Here is a 22,122-nt window from a genome sequence, read left to right as displayed (position 1 = left end):
ACTTAAGAACTTGGTTAAAAATATGCGTCTCTTTTTCCTAAAAAAAATCAAGTACTCTTTAGCTGAAAATGTAGACACAGTCATTTTTTTCCCTTAAATACATGAGTTGTCGTTCTTACTATAATGAGTACTAAAGTGCTGACGAGTTAGCTGACGATATAGAAATAGAGTAGCGTTGCTGACCAATTGCTGACCATATAGACAAAAAAGGAAAAAAAAAAAACAAGTTTTGAAATTAAAGATTTTTTAAACAAAAATGCAATATTAAAAACCAGTGACATCAATATCTGAGTTGTTGTTCTTTTGCTTTCAATGGTTTATACAAATGAAATAGTTCATGTACATGGAAAAGAATTACTTTAAACCCATTGACAGCTGTGCATGTGCAAGAACTGTAACTTTGGTTTGCCTTATATATGTCTTTTCCCGAGTAAGCAAGAGACATATTGATTTAGTGCTGTCTGTCTGTCACAAAACTTTGTCCCCTGTAAAACTTATAGTTGTACTGAAACCTGGAAGAAGTGTTTAATATAAACTGTAGTTGTGCATAGACTTATGTTTTACCAAATTAGGTCTCTTTGAATTCCTTCATAGCCTTGACTCGACATCAGCCATCACCAAAATATTTACATTGTAGATCTGTTTGTGGGCCCGCTGTGATACTTTGTATCACAGTTTTTCTTGTTTATTAATGTCGCATAGGTCATCAAACGGTCGCGGTTGTACCTATTAACATTTAAGCAATACGTCTCTGGTAATTAGACGTTTAATAACTGGCTTTAAAGCCATATTTATCTGAGGAAAATAAGTTTCATTCTCGTTAATGGTTTTAATTTTTGCCGATCTTGACGGCTGGAAAATACTTGATAAAATACCAATAAACTAATCTGTCTGATATCATTTCAGAATTGGTGCATTCGCTTTTTACAAAAGGAGGAGTTTTATAGAATTGGCCCTGGTAACATGTATTTCGCCAATCTGCTTTTGAATCCTATTTGTAACAAACAAAAAATGGTTTCTTAAAGGAGATATCTTCCAAGTAAGAAATAAACATTGCGATTCCTTCCAGTAAGTATGACTCATTGCGATTATAACTGAACTTATTGTCTTCTCTGTAACATACCTATAAAAATATCACACGAAAACGTTATGTTTTGTATAACTTATATATATATATGAACATTTCGAAGTGACCCATTAATCAGTAGGAACAAGAATCAATCATATAACAGAAGTTACATCAATGTCATAAGCTGTTTTATGACAAATCGGTCACCGGCAAAATATAGAATGAATATTGATGTCCTATCGTAATATTTCATTTGTATATACCTAGCTATTTATTCATTTTTTATTTTTCAGTTTCAATTTAATCTAAAGTTATCGCTATCTGTAAAATGTCCATATATGGAATGCTTGAGCGTATGAATATGTTACGTACTTTTTGTGTATTGGAGGGAGACATTTCCCTTCTCCAGAGAAACAATTCAGAGTTACAGAATTCACTTTATTGAGTAAAATAAGAAGAAAATGTTTTATATCACAGCAATATAAACAAATTGCTTATATGAAATATCGAGATATCGCATCATAAAAAATGACAAACATAGGTTCTTAATTTGTGTAAGAAAAAACACCTACATCACTAGAACTCTCTGGGAAATCACGAAAAATATAAATAGTTACATAGCTTCTGTTTGTGTCATTTAAATGCGATTTCAATCTCGTTTGCCGTCCCACAATGTTGGCCATTTTTGCAATTAAGATTTTGAAGTAACATACAAAGGCCAATAATGTTTATACAATTTTGTAAAGAATAAACGAAAATAGAAGACCTCCTGTCACAAAAATCTACGGAATATTGGTGCCGTCAACGGAAGTTTTATTTTAGCCAATTGCGAAATTACATACATAAAACATGATGAACACCAATCTGATGGCTTCATTCCCTAAAAAAACGCTTAGCAAAGTTTACGACTAATCTGAAACTTTGTCAAATACAGGCATTTTCTACAGACAGATGCACGTGACAACTTATTTGACAACCCGGTCTACACCACTAGAGGTAGTTTCAATAAGTGTAACATGGTTATATTTTTGTTGATATTAAATGTACTTCAGTACGTAGTTTCCTGTCATTTAACCATTAAGGCACCAATATTTAATGCACCCAGTAGAAATATAATTGCTATATATGTCTGATATGTGACAGATACGACTATGAATCGTTACTCGTTTGTATTGTTCTTTACTTAATATTATTCATTTATTAGCGGATACATGTTCTTATTAAAAACTTGCATTTGAGAAATAGTATAAGGCTCGATAAATATCCTTAGGCATAACACATTATTTCATCTGTTCACAAATGTGCTGATATAAGGAGTATACCTCATGATGCAAGGAAAATCATGTTTGTCAGAATTTGGATTGAAAGGACAGATTGGGCAACAAGGATAATCATTGACATAATGGATAGCCAACAAAAACTCCCAACTGGCATGCGTCCAGCAAGATTTCAATCCTGTTCTATAGGCAAACTGACTATTTGTCTTGGTATTGAGGACGAACGTGTGTGTGTGTGTGTTTGTGCGTGTGTGTGTGTGTGTGTGTGTGTGTGTGTGTGTGTACGTGTGCGTGCGTGCGTGCGTGCGTGCGTGCGTGTGCGCTGGCCGCCTGGCACTAGTAAACAGAGTGAGATGAGAATGAATGACTGTATCAGAGCATGTTATAAGATTTTATATTAACACCTCAACTTCTATTCCTTAAATGAAATGCCTTATATCGCATTTGTACATGAACTTCCTTAATTGACTTGTTGGAAATGGCGGCCCATTGTCAAATGTAATTGTGTCACAATAACTATGTCTAGCAAAGATTAGTCCAAGTGATTGATAAAATCTATCCATATATACCTACTGCCGTAGTCTACTACCAGTTTGACAATTCAACATGAACACATATGATCAAAACTAAGTATGTGGTCTTTAATCAAAGTTCCCATTTAATTCCAGGTAAAATAGTTTGTTAAAAAATTGTATTTAAAAGATTACTTACAATTGTTTTAAATGGGCATCAAAAGTTATTAAACTATCTATCCCAATGCCTTAACGTTTATTTTTCTATTCACTACCAATAGTGTGATCAAGTATATTGACTTGCTTTATTTATTTAACGGACTTTTAGCAAACTGAAATTGCTTGAAATTTGTCACGATTAGCCTGCCTTTGATAGATAGTACACCAGTATATAAAGTGTTACTTTCTTCTTCAAGAGAAGTATTTTAGACATCAGGATTGTTATCGAACACGGAAAGAGTATTGTCATCTGCTTATCATACAAGGCTGCCTGATTGATCAAGTAGAAGATGTCATTTAGAAAGATGTTGAAGACTTGAGGCCATATTATATTGATTCTTGCTACACGCCTTTTAGGGTGGAATGCCACTCACTGGTAATTTGTCAAAGTTTGACCCGCTGTATTATATCTGTCAAATAGCTGTGTATTAGTTTTCATGCTGGGGCCAAAAGACCATACGCATTAAGATTGATCATGGGGCAGTCAGTCAAGTGCTTTTGCGGGGTCCATAAAAACGGCGCCTAAACAGTTGTTCTCGTGTAGGTTTTTTCCATTCTTTCACCAACCTGAACGGCATTTGACATCCAAAAATAGTTTTGAAAGCTGCAATGAAAGGATGCAGAAAGTGCTATCCAAATGTCTTATCAGTTGATCACTACTGACCCTTTCAGATAATTTGGACATTGTTGGTAAAATACCAATTTGTCAATAGTAGTTTCTGTAAGGGGGAATCTTTTTTTAGAAGTTAGGTGTATCTTATCTTGGTTCAATACTTTTGGAAATGAACCTTTGGTTATGATTCCATTGGCCGTGTTTCACATTGGAACATTGAAAGTATTTTAGCCAGCAATATTTATTTTGGAAGGAATCAGATTCTCGTTGCTATTTCATTTAGCTTATTAATTTATATTCCAAATCTTTATCGATGACCGAGGCGGAAATGTAATTAAACTGATATTTGGCACAACTACATATCAAAAACCGATTTTAATAGGGACAATGGACATTAGGCCTAAAAAAATATGTATGTTTCCTGTAACCCGACCGACCGTAAATTTTTACCGCCGACCGCAATATTTTTATGCCACAAAATTCAATAAATCGGACTTTTAACGATCTCTGGCCTGTGATGACAACGATAATTAAATAAATTAGTCGTGTCTGAACTCGTCGCATAGTAACAAACGTTTCCGGTGTGACAAGTTGAAACACTGGCAAAAAGCTAATTGGCTGTTACATTAACCTGCCGGGCTTTCAATTGACCCGAGCTCACGGGTTTTGACGCACAGAAATCGTAAATGACCCGAACTTGACGCAACATACATTTGTAGTATGCTTCAGTTTTGACCCGGGATATTTCGGTGTGAGAGTCGGTATCATCTGAAAGGAGCCTCAATGCATGGTCTGAATGTTTGTTTAACCTGCAAGAGCAATTTACACCCGAAGTGACGAGTGATTATCGATCTGGAATCTGAACGGTAACCCTGTCAATTAGCAGCACTCAAACTCAATGAAGTAATATTAACTCCGCCCATTATACAAATTAACGGATACCTTCCGCTTTTTCGCTAAGTGCGATGGTTTTGAAAAACAACAAGTCTAAAATATATTTTGTTCAGTTTTAGTTGTTTTATTATATGTCCGGTTAATTAAAAAAAAAATGTTCTGATATGTTTTTAATGAGTTAACAGGGAAATAAACATTTTTCGTAGCACATGGTCTAAAAATCGCGGGAAACAGGTGCACGCTAACTTCCTGTCAATTTTAATGAAAGTGAAAGGAGAACTGCGTAGATCGTTGTCAGTGTTCCAGTTAGGTTCTATACAAAACAGAATTGTATAACAGTTATGGTTATGCCATTTATGAAAAATACAATGTTGCAATATTGGCAATAGGAACGTTGAATTTTTTGTTTACTTCCGGAAAAAAGGTAAACGTGAAAGTGAAACTGAAAGTTAAAGTAAGAAAGATGTCGTTGGTTGCAACTAAACAATCGCTGGTACATATAAGAATTTGACAAGGATGCATTCGGTTACATAACGAACATGCATTAACTAAATAATACGTTCGTCAGAGTCAGAAGTTTTGACTCTGGGAATTATTTAACCACTTTAGTCCAGTATAGTCCAGAAAAGGAAATAAGACAAGGTATTCTATTAAAAGTTGTATTGATTATTTTTCATCGTGCTTGAAATTTTTACAGAATGAACAGTGGATCTATTACAGCAGACCTTTAAAAACACTGGAAATTGTTGCTGTTTTTTTGTTTTTGTTTAAGTTGTGGAAACTATTTAATGAAGGTACTGTACGTGTACGGGGAGGGGAGCACTTTTTACCCTTATAGCGTGAAGCACGACTTTATCAGGCTTTTGTGACCAGTGTAGTAGACCAATCAGGGTCTACACTGCCGAGTCATTAGGTAAGGTTTAATTGTCAAAGTAGTGAACAGCGCAGACAATGGGTCTACACTGGTCCCTAAGACCTGTACAATTCTGACAGCGCTATAAGAGTTAAATGGTTTAGTCATTTATTCCAGTCATTTATCATTCGAAGTATTAATTTATATAAAATTATGTTTTGTGGAGATTCTTGTTAGTTCATGTTGTATCAGCGGTTAGATGCTAGTCAGATTTTATAGTCTAGTTATGATTCTTACCATGTCTAGCCAACTGTCTTTTTTATAATAGTTGCCATGTACATTTAATTGTAATACAACTTGATATTATATCACAGTCTATTTTAAAATAGTTTGTGCAATAATATTATGTTTGATTACTACAAAATGTATGCATTTTGAAAGTTTTGTTAAAAACATTTGCCAAAAGCAAATTGTCTAAATGTTATTTGATTCACTTTTTCACTGGGTTATATTTGTTAAGTGTAAAGATGAACATACTGACAATGCTCAAAATTGCACATAACAACCGCTGGGAGTCGAACCTAGGTCTTGCCCTTCAAACGGATGCATTCTACAACTGAAATACATGTACAATGGCTGTCAAGCTAGCAGTTTTAGACATAAAATTTTAATCTATATATCACACTGAATTCTTTTTAAAATAATTCACCTGAAATAAACATGAATATTGGATGGATCATTCTGACATTTTAAAACAAGAATTAAAAAAAAATCCCTACCTACCGACCCATCTTTTTATCAGCATGTTACAGGAAACAGACTTTTTTAGGCCTTACGGATAACAATGTAAGTTTAGTTTCATGATTGTTGCAGAATAAAACATGTAGTTCTTTTTCATTTCCTTTCATAACAAACCTGAATAGTTTTGTTTAGCTTTATTTTCCATTATAAATGATACAAACAAGGTCTTAAATCGCCACCCCAAATTTTGAACATGTAATTTAAAACTAAAGAATTCAACTAAAGTACGTAATTCATAGAAGAAATATGGAAAATCACAAAAGACGGTGCACTGTGTTAATAGTTGAATTGTTTTGTCGTTGAAAGATCATCAGTTACTGCATGGGCCCTTGTGTTTTTCTTCAACGTTTCTAAAACAAAAGAAGAACAAAAGGTTTTATTAAACCGTATAAAGAATTGTCAATGTTCACCAACAGGGACAACAAGATAATGCCAGCAACATGGACAAGTTCTGTAGCCTAATAGGACCTGAAGCCTGTATTTTTAAACAAGCTCCTATTTGAAAGTAAAGGGATCGATCCAAATCAATCATTTAAACGTAACTTAAAAATGATAACAGCGTCACAGGATAACGAACACAAAACACTAATAACACTAAATATTGTTAATTAATACATTTCGGAGCAGCCAAATCGGTAAGGTCAGTGAAACTTAAGTGCGTTCTGACTTGTGGGTCCCGACTATATGACAATATCGACAACATCATAAACAAGATATTACAAATGTTATAACAATAAACAGGTTCATACACATAAAGGCCAGAAAGTTTTCTATTGGTGGGAATTTTCTTAATCCAACATTTTTTTAAAGAACTATGTTTGCTGAATGTGTTGCAATTTTCTGCAACTTGGCTGTTGGGATTTTAAGGAAATATAGCCTGTATTATAATTTATACGTTCATTTTTCATACTTCATTAAAATGAAATTTCTCGCTTTTGACTGTTTTCCCCCTTCATCCTCTGCTTTACGATTTCTTAAACTTTTTGGCAGAAGGAAAGGAAAAGGTTCTATAAAGTGATTATGAGTGATAAAGGCCTGTGTGTATCTATACGTTACCAATAAATTAAAGAAACACGGTTTCCTTTCTTCATTTAAATTGAAAGTTGGCATAGTTGTTTTTAAGACGGAGTGGAAAATCTCGTAAAAAATATCATTTTTACCATACATTGAGCATACATTGAGCATGTACAGCATAATGAAATGGTCATAACATGCAAAATAAATGCTTAAGTTTTGAAATTGTATTTCAAAGACAATGCTATAAGAAGTTAAATCTTTATAGTGGAAATAAGCTCATTCTAACGATTGATCCCATGTGTTTAATGCTACCGCGCGTCGTGTAATTAATTTACTCATGCAACTAAACATACAAGAAATGACATTATTTCTTGAAAAAATAACATGTTCAAACACTTACTTGCAAGCCATTACACACTTGTTTGGGTACGTGACACCATCCTTGCCACAGACAGGAGCGTACTCTTTCGTGCACGTGCATGTGCACGCTCCGTCATACTTCTTGGCCACGCCTCTGCAAGAAAACACAGTTGCCTCTTTATACAATATATAAGGAAGAAAACAAACATGTTTCACTTGTTTTTTATTAATTGTACTGTAAAGTTCATGGAATATTCCTTAAATGTTTACACCAAGTTTGAGCGATATGGTAAAACATCCTGAAAAAAAACAACCACAATAAGTTAAGGAAAATCAACATGACGTATGCGCACTTTCTCGAGCAGTCGTTGCAATAGGTTTGACCATCAGTTTTGCACACGGACCTGCAGTCTGCCGTACAGATACGCGCACATTTACGGTCATAGTTTTTGGCTACTCCCTAAACTGCGCACATGTTTGCTTTCAAACAAAATCAGGCTTGTAGACAAAAATAGTCACGAGATAAAAAAATGTTACACAGTTGAAGACTCGTGCGTTTAAATGATTTGTTTTGTTTTAAAATGTTCTAGATTTGTTTTCCGAGGCTCATTTAGCTTCGGGGCTGCCTGGCCGTCCCTTACAATGTCATATGGCCCAAAGTAGTGTGTTCTGTTTCCTTTTATACCAAACATTTTATATTACCATTATATTTTAAAGCGTTTTTGATGTGTTGAATTGAACGTCTTGTCATGTTTACTTGCCACAATTTTCGCCGTTGTGCAAAAATCCCGCAACGACGTACTCACAAGTTTTATGTCTCGGTTTTTATTTTAAAAAACGGTTTAGTAATTTAGCTTTATCTAGAACAGTAGATGAAAGAGTTTAATCAGCATGCATTCATTTATCTGAATACACAAGAAGTGCCCTAATTTATGATGGAATAAAATGTTTAAAATCTCCTCAGCCCTTACGATACATGGAACACACGAATGCTTTATTAACTCTTCTATTTTGATAGTAGCCCAGTATGTATTTGATTCAACGAATAGTGTATAAGAAGTAATTATATCTTCTCCACGAGCAGATTTGTACTTTTCTTGTAAAGTCCTAAAGCTACAAGCGCGAACATATTTGGAACTGAGAACCACAACAGGACGTACACGTACTTCCTCGAGCAGTCGTTGAAATAGAAAATTTAATATCAGTTCCACACACGGGCGTGTAAGTTTTCCGGACAGGCACATGCACATTTACTGTAAAAAGTTTTCTCTAACGGGACAATCCTTTTTATAAAACAGTTTATTGCAATGGGCCTAGGTCAGCTACGCCACATATTTCCATCGTGAAATGTTTTTAATATTTTGAAAGTGTACTTGCTTTCATTTATCGATTCAATGGTTTAGTAATGGTGGGTAAAGTAAAACCATCCTTAAAAGACAATACTCTATTTTGTTTATTATGTAATTCATAAAATGTAGTAATATAAATAAATAAAATTATAAAGATTGATCGCATATGTTTCGTGCTACCGCGAGTCGTGTAATTTACTAGCTTAGTCTCCTTCGTTCATACAACCGAAAGCACATACAATGATATCATTCCTTGATTTGACAAAATGTTCAAGCACTTACTTGCAATCCAATGCACACTTGTTTGGGTAAGTGACACCATTCGTGCCACAAACAGGAGCGTACTCTTTCGTGCAAGAACAATCACACTGGCCGTCATTCCTCTTGGCTACGCCTCTGCAATAACACACAGTTGTCAACTCACAAATAAATAAAATAGAAAAGAAGTGTTGTATTTCTTTTATTTATTTTTACTTAAGATATTTGGTAAAGGTTTTAAATGTGTACAGTAAGCCTGAACCGTTTGAAGTGTCTGAAGTGATTGAACATTTAGGGAGTATTTTATCACCCCGGATGATTCATTGAACATCGGATGATTTTTGTATAAGCTCTTATGCTTTCCAGCTGTTTTTTGAAAAATAACGGTGTAATATAGCCGTTAAACTCATCGTAACATATAAACGTGTTGCGTCTGAACTTTGTCTGTCTATGTAAATGTGTTTGTCTGTAAAACGAAATCGTATGCATATCTCTCCTTACGAGCAATTCCGTACACACTCGTTGGCGTAGGTGACCCCGTCAACACCACATTCGGGTTTGTAAATACATTGGCAATCACACGACCTTCTTATGTCGCCTTCCACGACTAAAATAAACGCAACAATTAAATGGATCGATTTTCAAAATTAAGCTTTATACAGATTTTAGAACATATCATGAGACAAAAGTTAATAAAAATCAAGCTGCTAACACAGCTCTTTAACAGCACCGTCAATTAGCGGTGATCAATCAAGATTTATATTCTTCCAACAAGAGATACTCAACCTGTTAAAATAACGGAAAGGAACGTTATCGAAACTTTCCTAAACAGACAGCACGTATTTTATTTTTATTCATAGTAGCACTCCATGATTTACGCTAAATCCATCCACAACGTCAAATCAACTGACAAGCTCGTTTGACAAAATCCTTATACATTTTCCAAAGGGTAAGGGTAGACGCACGTTTGTTAAACGTACTGACCCAAAAATGCATTTTAACCTTTATGTTAGAATTTTATGCCTGAGGAATGCATATAATTGGTATATAATTTAAAAGGTATTGAATGGCTAATAACTTATATGTAATGAAAAAATCGAAAGTATATCATACATAGAATTATTTCAGTTTGCATATATTCGTTCTTTATTTTAACTAAATATCGAGCGTAAATGATATATTACACATTCGTTCACCGGATACCTTAATGACGCTTATAGCCTATACATGGGCTTCGGAACCAGTGAAAGTATCCGTTGTCTTTGATTAATGAAATAATTTTCCGTGAATGACCCGCACTTCATATCGATCTGTGCCAGATTACACTATTTTTAAAGCGTCATGTTTTCATAGCAGCATTTATAATGAATGATGCATATATAATTATCTGTTGTTGTTGTGTTTTTAATAAGACAACTATTTACTTGCTGAAAAAAAAACTAATACCATAAATATTCTACATTTCCTCTCCAAATTATTTTACTTCAAAATGTTAAGACAAATTGTTTAACTAACTTTACCCATGTCACTGAACCTGCTCATACGTTTATGAAGCTTTATTTCAATTGTACATGTTAACATTATTATATTTCGTAATAATTTCACTTCGATACCATCTTGTTTACCGATGCTTTATTGATTTAATAGTCTGTTGTAACAAATGTTACCATGACAAATAAAGGTAATTGTTGTTGTTGTTGTTGATGTTGAAATGTGACCCTGGTTAGAAACCACCCGTGTTCTTTAATGTGCGACATTGTGTTGTGTGACGCGGGATCACACCTCTGATGCCTGGAATAAATTCAGGCATCTTTTCTTAAATAGAATTCATAGATATGCCAGTGGATTAACAGACATATCCCTTGCCCACTGATTTGCCACACCCAAGTGACAAACGCACACACAGCAAAAATATATTAAATATCTACGACAGAAACAGCTAGAGAAAAACCTGAAGCAGCAAGAACCGAACACAACAAAACGAGGGAAAGTTTGCCACACATGGTTAACTATAAACAGAAATAGCAACTTTAATAAAATGTATACAGAACATCATGGAAAAAGGGGTTTCTTTGAATGAGTGTGACGGTGTTTCTATTGGTGATTTTATTACTTACTATGACAGATATCAATTAACTTAGGAATAGCCATTACATGCAAATTTACAGAATATTACAAAATTCTTATAATGTTTGACTTGAAGAATTATGAAAAAGTCTGAAGTTTGTCATTAAAACAAATAAAAAAATGAATACCTTTATATCGCGTGATCTTCCCCTTAACACAACTAAGTTTTGAATTCAGATAGTTGATTTTTGTTACGTATTTATAGTCTTTAGACAGCTTGTGCTACAACGCATTTCAGCCGCCACGACATCTGTTGCTATAACATAATGTATCATTTCAAACACCCAAGCTTCAAAAGCGCACACGGTTGGCAGGTTCAAAGTAAAGAAAAGTGAGTAGGCGGAATTAATGTCCCTCTGATTCATGTTAATTGTATATATTACTACTTGGTGCTAGCACTAATCTTAATATTGAAAATGCTTATTATGCCAAAATCAATGTCTAAAGTCATAAATATCTCAATATTATTGTTATTCCTATTGTTCGTCTGTCCATATTGCAGCGGATTCCTAAACAAAATTGTTATTGTTTTTTTTCAAAAGCTTTCCGCCAAAATTGTAATGTCAAATTTAAAAATTACCCAAATCACAGTCGACAGTGTTTTAGAACCAAGGACTATAAATCGGATGATATAGGTTTGAATCTTTCTTCAGAGTGAAAACACTTTCTTGTTTGATATATTGATATATCTCGTTTTTTTTTCTATAAGATTTCAGTATTGTTATATAACTAATTTAGATCCACCAGTTTTCAAGAATACAAAAAGATAATGCGTGTGATATTTAATGGAATTAAGTCAGAAAACAGAGTAGCTTTTTCCTAGAGTCAACATATGTTTTCATGTGGATGAAAAGCATTCGTACATAATATAAACGCATAATTTGCAGTGGTGCAATAAAGATAATAATATGTTTTGCCTCTAGCTTGTACTTCATTATTTTCATTGTGCTGTTTTGCCCAAAGTAGAACTAGATCATTATGTAACAGTCTGTAACCAATCCCAAGGCGATATTTTAAATAATCGTAGCGGTTATAAGCGCAAAATCAAGGCCATCAAGTTATATTCGACATTTAATATTCTTTGCTATATTTATCATATTAAAATATATTAGGGGTAATAACATGAAGAAGTTTTCACAAAAATCTTCACGATATTTACTAAGTGGCAGTATCCTCTATATAAATAAAATATCAAAAAGGTGAACAGCAGTATAAATAATTCAGTATCTAGCTAAATTATTTTTTTATAAACATAACAAGGTCAAGAATTCTCATTTATGTTTATTCATTGTTGAATTTGGAAACATCACATGTAATTTGTTATTCAATTATCACTTAATATATGAACACGAAATGGCTTGACCGATTACTTTATTACCTATTCTGATTATTTAGATATAGGTTTGTTAAATGAATACCTCTTTCCGTTGTGGAGATTTGTTTGTGATTTGTGTTATGGTTATAATGTGAATACATGTTGTTACAGTGTGTGTATACCACGTGATAAATTGCGTCATAAATGCTACGTCGGAAGGCAATATTTTGCTTGGATGAAGACTTAAAACACAGATAACTTCACTTTTTCTTCACACTTTGAAATGAAATATAGCACAGTCTACGCTGCTTACGGAGCCCCGCCTTCGGTCATTTACCAGAGTTTGATTGAGAGTTTAGTTTTTTAAAACACTTCGACAAACCTTTTCACAATACGGCCGTCTGACGGAGCACTGTCAAAACATCATTTTCGAAACAGGTTTGTCGAAGTGTTTGATGAAATTAATCACCTTATAAAAATTCTGTAATAACACGAAGGCGGGGCTCTGTAAGCAGCATATACTGCCCTTTGTTTTATTAAAAATGGTGTAGTAAAAGAAAGTTATCTTTGATTTAAGTCTTTATTTAAGGAAATATGTTGCCTTCCGACGTAGCATATATGACGTAATTTATCACGTGGTATACACAAACTGTTGTTATTTGGGTACTAAATAATTATTCGGATACATTTCTGCTAATTGTGTACCTGTTTGTTGGTGGATACTTATTTGTGATAATTGTGTTTTATGGGAAAACATAAGCAACACTGAAATTACCAGTCCCATCCCACGGCAAACGACATAGTGAAGCGTTTTTTCGAGTTTATGTCTTATGGGGTTATCTTTTATTTCTACTCCCACTGTCAATATTGCATTTCCTGAATTTTTTCTCCCGTCGAAGAAAATCGATTCAGTACTTCGGTGTATGATTAAACATATTCATTTGAATGTTTATCGATATATAAGTTATTAACGTTGATAAGACTAATTTATGATTCATCTTATACCGCGTCATCGCGCTGATATATCGCGTTATCGCGCTGTTTTACCGCGTTATCTTACACGGGCGGCTATGGTAGATGATTTTTCTCCCACCACAGTTAAACAAAATAAAGTAAAAAATGTATTTTTTTGCTGGAACTCTTTTGTGCTTAGTGAAAATAATTGCGTATGGATATGCGATAATTCGTAGTTGTCATGGATATGCGCACAGTGATACACATTATGTTAATAGCCAAATAGTTCTAAGGAGAGTGAAGCATTATTTCTTGAAAGGTGCGTGAAAACTGTTTTATGGTAAGATTTGAATCGAGAAATAATTAATTAGCGTTCTAAATATTGCCATAAGACAAGGTTTCCATGATGCTACCGACGACAGTTTTCAACAAGGGAGGTAATTACTATGCGGCGACGATAAAAAAGGAGTTCCATACGGGCATTTTATCTTCACCCGTGGGCAAGATAAGAATTTCTAGCATTGTTAAATTATGGGATCTACTTATCTGAGGTGGGAGAAATTGATATTGTCAACCCGAGAGCAGAATGTCACCCGAGGGGTTATTCATTTAACACAACAAATTTAACAAGGTAAACAAAATATAACATAATAAAATAATTATATCTAGAACAAGATTCCACCGTTAATTTCCTGTCGTCTGATGTTTTTGTGCAGTTATCTTTTCATTAATTTCCAATAAAATGCAAAATATCAGAGTGATGTTAGGGATTACAACACTTTTTCTTTGTTTTTTTTTTATTTAATGACAAACACTTCTATAGATAAATACGATATTTTAGTCAAAACAATATTTCTGCATGAATGGTTGCATGGTATCAAATGGCTTTATCATTCATTTAATATAGTCAAGAATTTTATTTTATTTATAATACAGATGATTGATCATTTGCTTAGATGATAACAAATTAGTTCCAGTTTGAACCTAATTCAACAAGCATCCATTTTGTCCATAGACACAAAGTCTCGAGTCGCTGACGTGAATTCTATTTAAGAAAAGATGTCTGAAAATAAATTGAATGACATTGGACAGATATTATATTACTACAACCTTTATGTTTTCGAGATATGATTTACTTGCTAAAACATGAATGATTTAATTTGGAATATTTTAATAGCTTATATCTTCAACGATAAAGTATGTAGACGTAATTTCGATTATCCATCCCCTTGGGACCAGGCTCCAAAATACCAAAATATTGCAGATCAAATCTCATGTTCAATTTTATTTTACCGAGGAACCGCATGGCATGATCGAAAATTTTATATGTCTTATTATGTTTTAAAGCAGATAATCTAAAGGATAATGTTACATTCAAGGTTTTAAACTACATATTGAAAACCAATATTTTTATATTTTATTTTTTATTTTATTTTCAAACTGACTATAAAAACGGAAGGGTCGGCGCCTATTTCGTAGGTAGGGTCGGATAACCCGAACCAAATGTATTTATTCTAGTATTTTTGGGTAATTAAGACATGGGTTCGTTTTATTAAGCATAACAAAGTATTTATGTCACAACATGCCATTGGGCAGATTATTTAGATCTTTGTAATTGTTAACAGCGCTGTTAAGGTAAAATTTGTTAACTCCCGAGTCTTTACTGCAGTGTAAATCGCACAACGCTACAGGAATAACAATCCCTTTAAAAAAATCGATTGATAACGTTGAATCTTATCTAGTATCACTTTTACTAACAGTTCTTTTAAGCTGACGTTTTAATGGAAACTTTCGCTGTATATCTAAAAAGGCTTAACTCTGGAATACTATAAATAATAGTTTCACGTTAAGTTTAACATATTTCAAGGTACAGCCACAATGCTGTACATATGAAGAGTAGAAGCAGACTGAATGTTTTTAAAACTGATTTAAAATTATTGTCAATAAAATGTATCATGAGACTTCATCAGATCACATTAACTAAACCAATATCAAATAAACATGTTTATGCTCGTCATTTTGATAAAAATATTCAGTTCTACTTATATTATTTCACACTAAGTATTAATACATGTTCTGGTCAACGCCTTGTCAGCGAAACAGTTTTTTATTCGGGGTTTAATTAATAAGATTTCAATCCATTCTGTTCTGTTATAAATCATTTAAAAGATTAATTGTGTGGTAAGATGATCTACAGATTCATCCAATTATTTAATTTATGGAAGACATTTCCAAGAATAAACTCTAAATTGGCGTAATCGGATGACATTAGCTTAGATGACTATTGATTCGGATAATCGGGAAAGGATATTCTGCATCTAGGAATGTCGCATTATTTTTCTGCGCTCCGCTAATGTATGAACTTTCGGGAAATGTAGGTGTCATCGTTTTGCTGTTGTGGCCGTTGCTGATGCTTTGGACGTGTCGTTCAATATATATTCAGCCTTTTCAATGCATAATTAATTGTAGTACGTCCTGCACATGATTTGAATTTTGATGTGGATTGTACTTCACATAATGTTATATACCTTATTACATGTATAGAAAAGTAATATACAATATGTCGGGGAAACTTATCAAAATGTTTCCCGTGACATGAATACTTGATCCAAAATAATATTTCAACAATCCAATGTCAGATGTTGCGACCAAGTTTGGGTCAATAGATCGTAGATGCTCTTTGTCTGCCTTTTTTCCTTCCCGTTAGATGCTGTTGATAACAACATAGACCGTTAATACAAAGGAATACTTGCATACAACGAAAACGATGTTTCCAAACGGTCTCAATAATAAACTTCAACATGCTATTTAATACAATCACATATTTTCCAGTTAATATATATCACTGTTAATATAACTGACATTTATGTCCATACACTAGGTAAGAATCTTTGTGATTCTTACGTATTACATATATGTATTTCCATAAAGTACGAATCATAGCAATTCTAATGGAAATATTTGTCTTTAAAGTTAGTAAGAAACATTGCAATTCTAACAGACATGTATGTCCTTTGAGAAAGTAAGAATCATTAAAATTATTTTGGACATGTGCGTCTTTCTAGTACGTAAGAATCATTTCGATTCTAACGGACATGTGCGTCTTTCTAGTACGTAAGAATCATTGCGATTCTAACGGACATGTGCGTCTTTCTAGTACGTAAGAATGAATTGCGATTCTAACGGACATGTGCGTCTTTCTAGTACGTAAGAATCATTGCGATTCTTACGGACATGTGCGTCTTTCTAGTACGTAAGAATCATTGCGATTCTAACGGACATGTGCGTCTTTCTAGTACGTAAGAATCATTGCGATTCTAACGGACATGTGCGTCTTTCTAGTACGTAAGAATGAATTGCGATTCTAACGGACATGTGCGTCTTTCTAATGCGTAAGAATCATTTCGATTGTTACGGACATGTGCGTCTTTCTAGTACGTAAGAATCATTGCGATTCTAACGGACATGTGCGTCTTTCTAGTAAGTAAGAATCATTGCGATTCTAACGGACATGTGCGTCTTTCTAGTAAGTAAGAATCATTGCGATTCTAACGGACATGTGCGTCTTTCTAGTAAGTAAGAATGAATTGCGATTCTAACGGACATGTGCGTCTTTCTAGTAAGTAAGAATGAATTGCGATTCTAACGGACATGTGCGTCTTTCTAGTAAGTAAGAATGAATTGCGATTCTAACGGACATGTGCGTCTTTCTAGTACGTAAGAATAAATTGCGATTCTAACGGACATGTGCGTCTTTCTAGTAAGTAAGAATGAATTGCGATTCTAACGGACATGTTCGTCTTTCTAGTAAGTTAGAATCATTGCGATTCTAACGGACATGTGAGTCTTTCCAGTTAGTAAGGATCATTTCGATTGTTACGGTCATGTGAGTCTTTCCAGAAAGTAAGAATCATTTCGATTCTTACGGACATGTCAGTCTTTCTAGTAAGTTAGAATCATTGCGATTCTAACGGACATGTGTGTCTTTCTAGTACGTAAGAATCATTTCGATTCTAACGGACATGTGAGTATTTCCAGTTAGTAAAAATCATTTTGATTCTAACGGACTGTGAGTATTTCCAGTTAGCAAGAATCATTTCGATTTTAACGGACATGTGAGTATTTCCAGTTAGCAATCATTTCGATTCTAACGGTCATGTGAGTCTTTCCAGAAAGTAAGAATCATTTAGATTTTAACGGACATGTGAGTATTTCCAGTTAGCAAGAATCATTTCGATTCTAACGGTCATGTGAGTATTTCCAGTTAGCAAGAATCATTTAGATTCTAACGGACATGTGAGTATTTCCAGTTAGCAAGAATCATTTATATTCTAACGGTCATGTGAGTCCTGCCAGTTAGCAAGAATCATTTAGATTCTAACGGACATGTGAGTATTTCCAGTTAGCAAGAATCATTTCGATTCTAACGGTCATGTGAGTATTTCCAGTTAGCAAGAATCATTTAGATTCTAACGGACATGTGAGTATTTCCAGTTAGCAAGAATCATTTCGATTCTAACGGACATGTGAGTATTTCCAGTTAGCAGGAACATTTTAGATTCTTACGGTCATGTGAGTCTTTCCAGAAAGGAATTATCATTTCGATTCTAACGGTCATGTGAGTATTTTCAGTTAGTAAGAATCATTTCTGTTCTAGCGGTCATGTATGTTTTTCCAGAAAGTAAGAATCATTTCTGTTCTAGCAGTCATGTGTGTCTTTCTAGTAAGTAAGAATCATTGCATATTAACGTGCATGTTGGTCCTTCCAGAAAGTAAGATTCTTTGCGATTTTAACGGACGTTTTTGTATTTCAAGTAAGTTAGTTGTATATTTAGGTAAACATACGTCTGAAGTAATTTCGTCTTTCCGTCAAAAATTGTCAAAACGGATTTTGTATGTAAAAAAACGCTTGTGTTTTGTACGTTCGCAGGTATTAGATCTTTATTTTTCGTTTAACGAAACATCGAAGAAACAAATATACGTAGGGAGCATATAAAAATTATATAACTATATACCACGTAGGCTTATTTTTTGGACCAACTATTTGTAACAGCTCATTAAAGTACCCCTGGGTTTCGTAATAAGACAATGTCATATCAACGACCGCCAGTGTATTATGTGCTTTACGTTTCCCACGTGTTGGTGGTATGCCCAAGCACAATACAAAACCAAATAATGTCATTTATGTCGACGGGATTAGAAGAAGCCTAATTAACCGGTATTTTATGATTAAACAGGTGATGCAAGGAACTCCCTTATAAAATGTCACCAAATGCATTTCCATCAAACGCTTACCAATTATACTTGTATTGATTCCTCAACCATATTGACCTTTACCAATCTATAGCAATCCTGAAACGCATTTCAAAATAAATGAGAGCGATATTGGCACTTCAAAGTATTGAAAAGCATGTTAATCGTTGTTGAATTGCCAGATGCACAACACGCGCTGCATTTGAATTGTATACCAAGTACGTTATTGACGCAGTTAGCATGGCAAAGAAAACACACTTAAACTTTTATTAAGACTGAGTCAAGATGGTTTAGGTCGATATTCATGATATTAATCAATCTCGCGCTTTTTTTCTAGATCAAAACCATTACTGAAGCCATTTTGAGTGGTAATGCGAAAGTAACCCAATTTTAGGAACAAACCCACAATCTCATGTGTAAGAGGCTCACACCTATACTACTACACCAATCTCGCTCTTGATCTATTTGTGCAAGTTATGTAGAAAGCAAACACAATTTTACTATATTTTGCATTTAGACCAGAAAACAATTTCTCTACAAGTTGCCTTTTACCAGTCTCAGAGTTTCTGCAAATCAGAGCCTTGAATTTATCCTCACGAGCAAGCTAACCTTGTATAGTCAGGTGTTTTTCGACAGCCTACGAAATTAGGAAAGGATAACTGACATAGCTTTTGTTTGTGACATGTAAATCTGACTTAAATCCCGTCCCACAATACTGGCCATTTTGCGATTCAAATCTTGAATAAAAACAAACAAATGTCAATAATGGTAAAACACTTTGCACCAAATCTACGCAAATCTAGACAACCTTCTGTTACATTGTCTTTAATTACAAAAATGGTGCTGCAGGGGAGTGTTTTATTTCAGCCAATAGCAAAATTGCAAACATGAAACATGATGTAAACAAGTCTGATTGCTTCATTCTTGCAGAACCCTTTGCACAGGTTACAATCACTCTGAAACGTTGTCAAGTAAAGACATACTCTAAAGATATAGAGAGACAGAAACACATATTACTCGGCTCATCCCGTAAATTCAGTTAAATTATATGGGTGATTCAATACTTGCTAATGAGAACAAAATATAAGTTGAAAGGGCATGGTCAATTATAACGCATTACAGTTCACATGATACACACCACAATACAATGTACATCAGCAATATAATAAAGTAAGTTTGTTTTTTTAAACGGCTCGCAGCATGATGCGTCAGTTTTATAATCATGTGGGTATTAAATATTATTTAGTGCGCAGTTTCATGTTATTTACAATAAATGCACCGCTATAAAATGCAACTAGAAAAAATAGTAGCCACATCTGTCTGATATGAGATTATTACCACAGGCATCGTAAACGTGTATAACATATGAAGTTGTTATTTATTTGCAGAGTTTTTATTTGTAAGCTAAATTAGCCATCAGAAACATGCCAGTTCTGTCTTATGGCTCGATATATATCTTAAGTCGAAAAACATTTATCAGAATTTTGATCGAAAAAACAGAGGAACCAATTGCCAAATAGGGCAGGAATGATAAACATTGAATTGCGTATAAAATAACAAAAACGTCCAACTTGCCTTCGTCCAGCACGTTATCTATTCTATTCTGGCGAGCTGCCAATATGTCTTGTTAATTAAGGACGTTCAATGTTTGTTTTGTTTGCTAGCCGCATGGCACTGGTAAGCAGAATAAATGTGATGAACTGAATCAAAATGTGTTATAATATATTGTATGAGCTAACCAGATTGACAAGAAACATTTCTGCGCATCTAAAGGAACTGGATTAATAAAGTTTGGTATTTGGCATTTTATAAGTCCACGAACTGGATCAATAAAACAACCGTTTTGTACATACTAAATAGTTTGTTTTTGTTTAACCTGTGACTAGGTATTAATTTCAATGTCAGTTGCTAAAGTTGAAATGAAATATTCCTTTATTTATTTAGGAATGCCTGTATCAATATTTGTGTTGCCTTTTTTATTGTATGTTGTCTGAGCATTCTGCTCCATGACCTGTATGTTGTCCGTCCTTTGTTATTAATGCCCTATTGTGCTGTCCGTGCCGTGTGCTTTATGTTCTGTAAACTGTCCGTCCTTTGTCATTTGTGTCCTTTGTGCTATCCGTGTCATTTACTTTATGTCGAGTATGCCGTCTGCACCTTTTGTTGTTCGTCCTGTATTGTGTATGTGTCCTTGACTTCATGTCCTGTTAAATCCGTTAAACAATTCGTGCCTTATGTGGTATGTCCAGTGTGTAATCCATGTCTTGCGTTTTATGTTCTGTTAACTATCCGTACCTTGAGCTTCATGCCCTGTATGTTGTCAATGCCGTATGCTTATGTCCTGCATGTTGTCCGTGTCGTGTGATCAATTTCCTGTATGATGGCCGTGCCTTGTGCTACATGCCCTGTTTGGTGCATACGCCCTGTGGTTTATGTCCGGCATGTTGTCCGTGCCTTATGCTGTATGTCCTCTATGTTGTCCTTGTCGTTTGCTGTATGTCCTGTGTGTTGTCCGTATTTTATGCTGTAGGTGTTGTATGTTGCACGTGCCTTGGGATGTTTGTCCTGTATACTGTCCGTGCCGCGTGCTGTATGTCCTGTATGCTGTCCGTGCCGCTTGCTATATGTTCTGTAGGCTGTCTGTGCCGCGTGCTGTATGTCCTGTAGGCTTTCAATGCCGCATGCTGTATGTCCTGTATGCTGTCCGTGCCGCGTGTTGTATTTCCTGTATGCTGTCTGCTGTGCCGCGTACTGTATGTCCTGTATGCTGTCCGTGCCGCGTGCTGTATGTCCTGTATGCTGTCCGTGGCACGTGCTATATGTTCTGTAGGCTGTCTGTGCCGCGTGCTGTATGTCCTGTAGGCTTTCCATGCCGCGTGCTGTATATCATTAATGCGGTCCGTGCCGCGTGCTGTATGTCATGTTTGCTGTCCGTGCCGCGTGTTGTATTTCCTGTATGTTGTTCGTATCTTATTCTGTATTTCCTTTATGATTTCGGTGCCGCGTTCTATATGTCCTGTATGCTGTCCGTGCCGCTTGCTGTATGTTCTGTATGCTTTCCGCGCCTTGAGCTTTTAGGCCTGTGTGCTGTCCGTGTCGTTTTTTGTATGTCCTTTTTGTTGTCTATATCTTATTCTATATGTCCTCTATCTTGTTTTTGTTATGCTGTGTGTTATAAGATATTGTACAAGCTTACTAGATTAACAAGAAACATGTCTGAATATCCGATTTGAGTAATAATATTTTGGAAT

At 34.6% G+C, this 22,122-nt stretch overlaps 1 protein-coding gene across 1 annotated transcript; it reads right to left on the bottom strand.

The window, feature by feature from the left end:
• Nucleotides 1-6,365: 6,365 nt before the first annotated feature.
• Nucleotides 6,366-11,499, bottom strand: LOC128229425 (serine protease inhibitor dipetalogastin-like). Its single transcript, XM_052941342.1, has 6 exons — nt 11,478-11,499; nt 11,174-11,231; nt 9,724-9,829; nt 9,247-9,360; nt 7,656-7,769; nt 6,366-6,588 (listed from the first exon to the last, which is right to left on the bottom strand). The coding sequence occupies exons 2-6, from the start codon at nt 11,223-11,225 to the stop codon at nt 6,549-6,551; spliced, it is 426 nt and encodes a 141-aa protein (XP_052797302.1). The 5' UTR covers nt 11,226-11,231; nt 11,478-11,499; the 3' UTR covers nt 6,366-6,548.
• Nucleotides 11,500-22,122: the final 10,623 nt, after the last annotated feature.

The sequence above is a fragment of the Mya arenaria genome, chromosome 3, assembly GCF_026914265.1.
Source record: "Mya arenaria isolate MELC-2E11 chromosome 3, ASM2691426v1".
Classification (NCBI taxonomy): domain Eukaryota; kingdom Metazoa; phylum Mollusca; class Bivalvia; order Myida; family Myidae; genus Mya; species Mya arenaria.
Note: the sequence above shows the minus strand (reverse complement) of the source record. Positions and strands in the feature narration are given on the sequence as shown.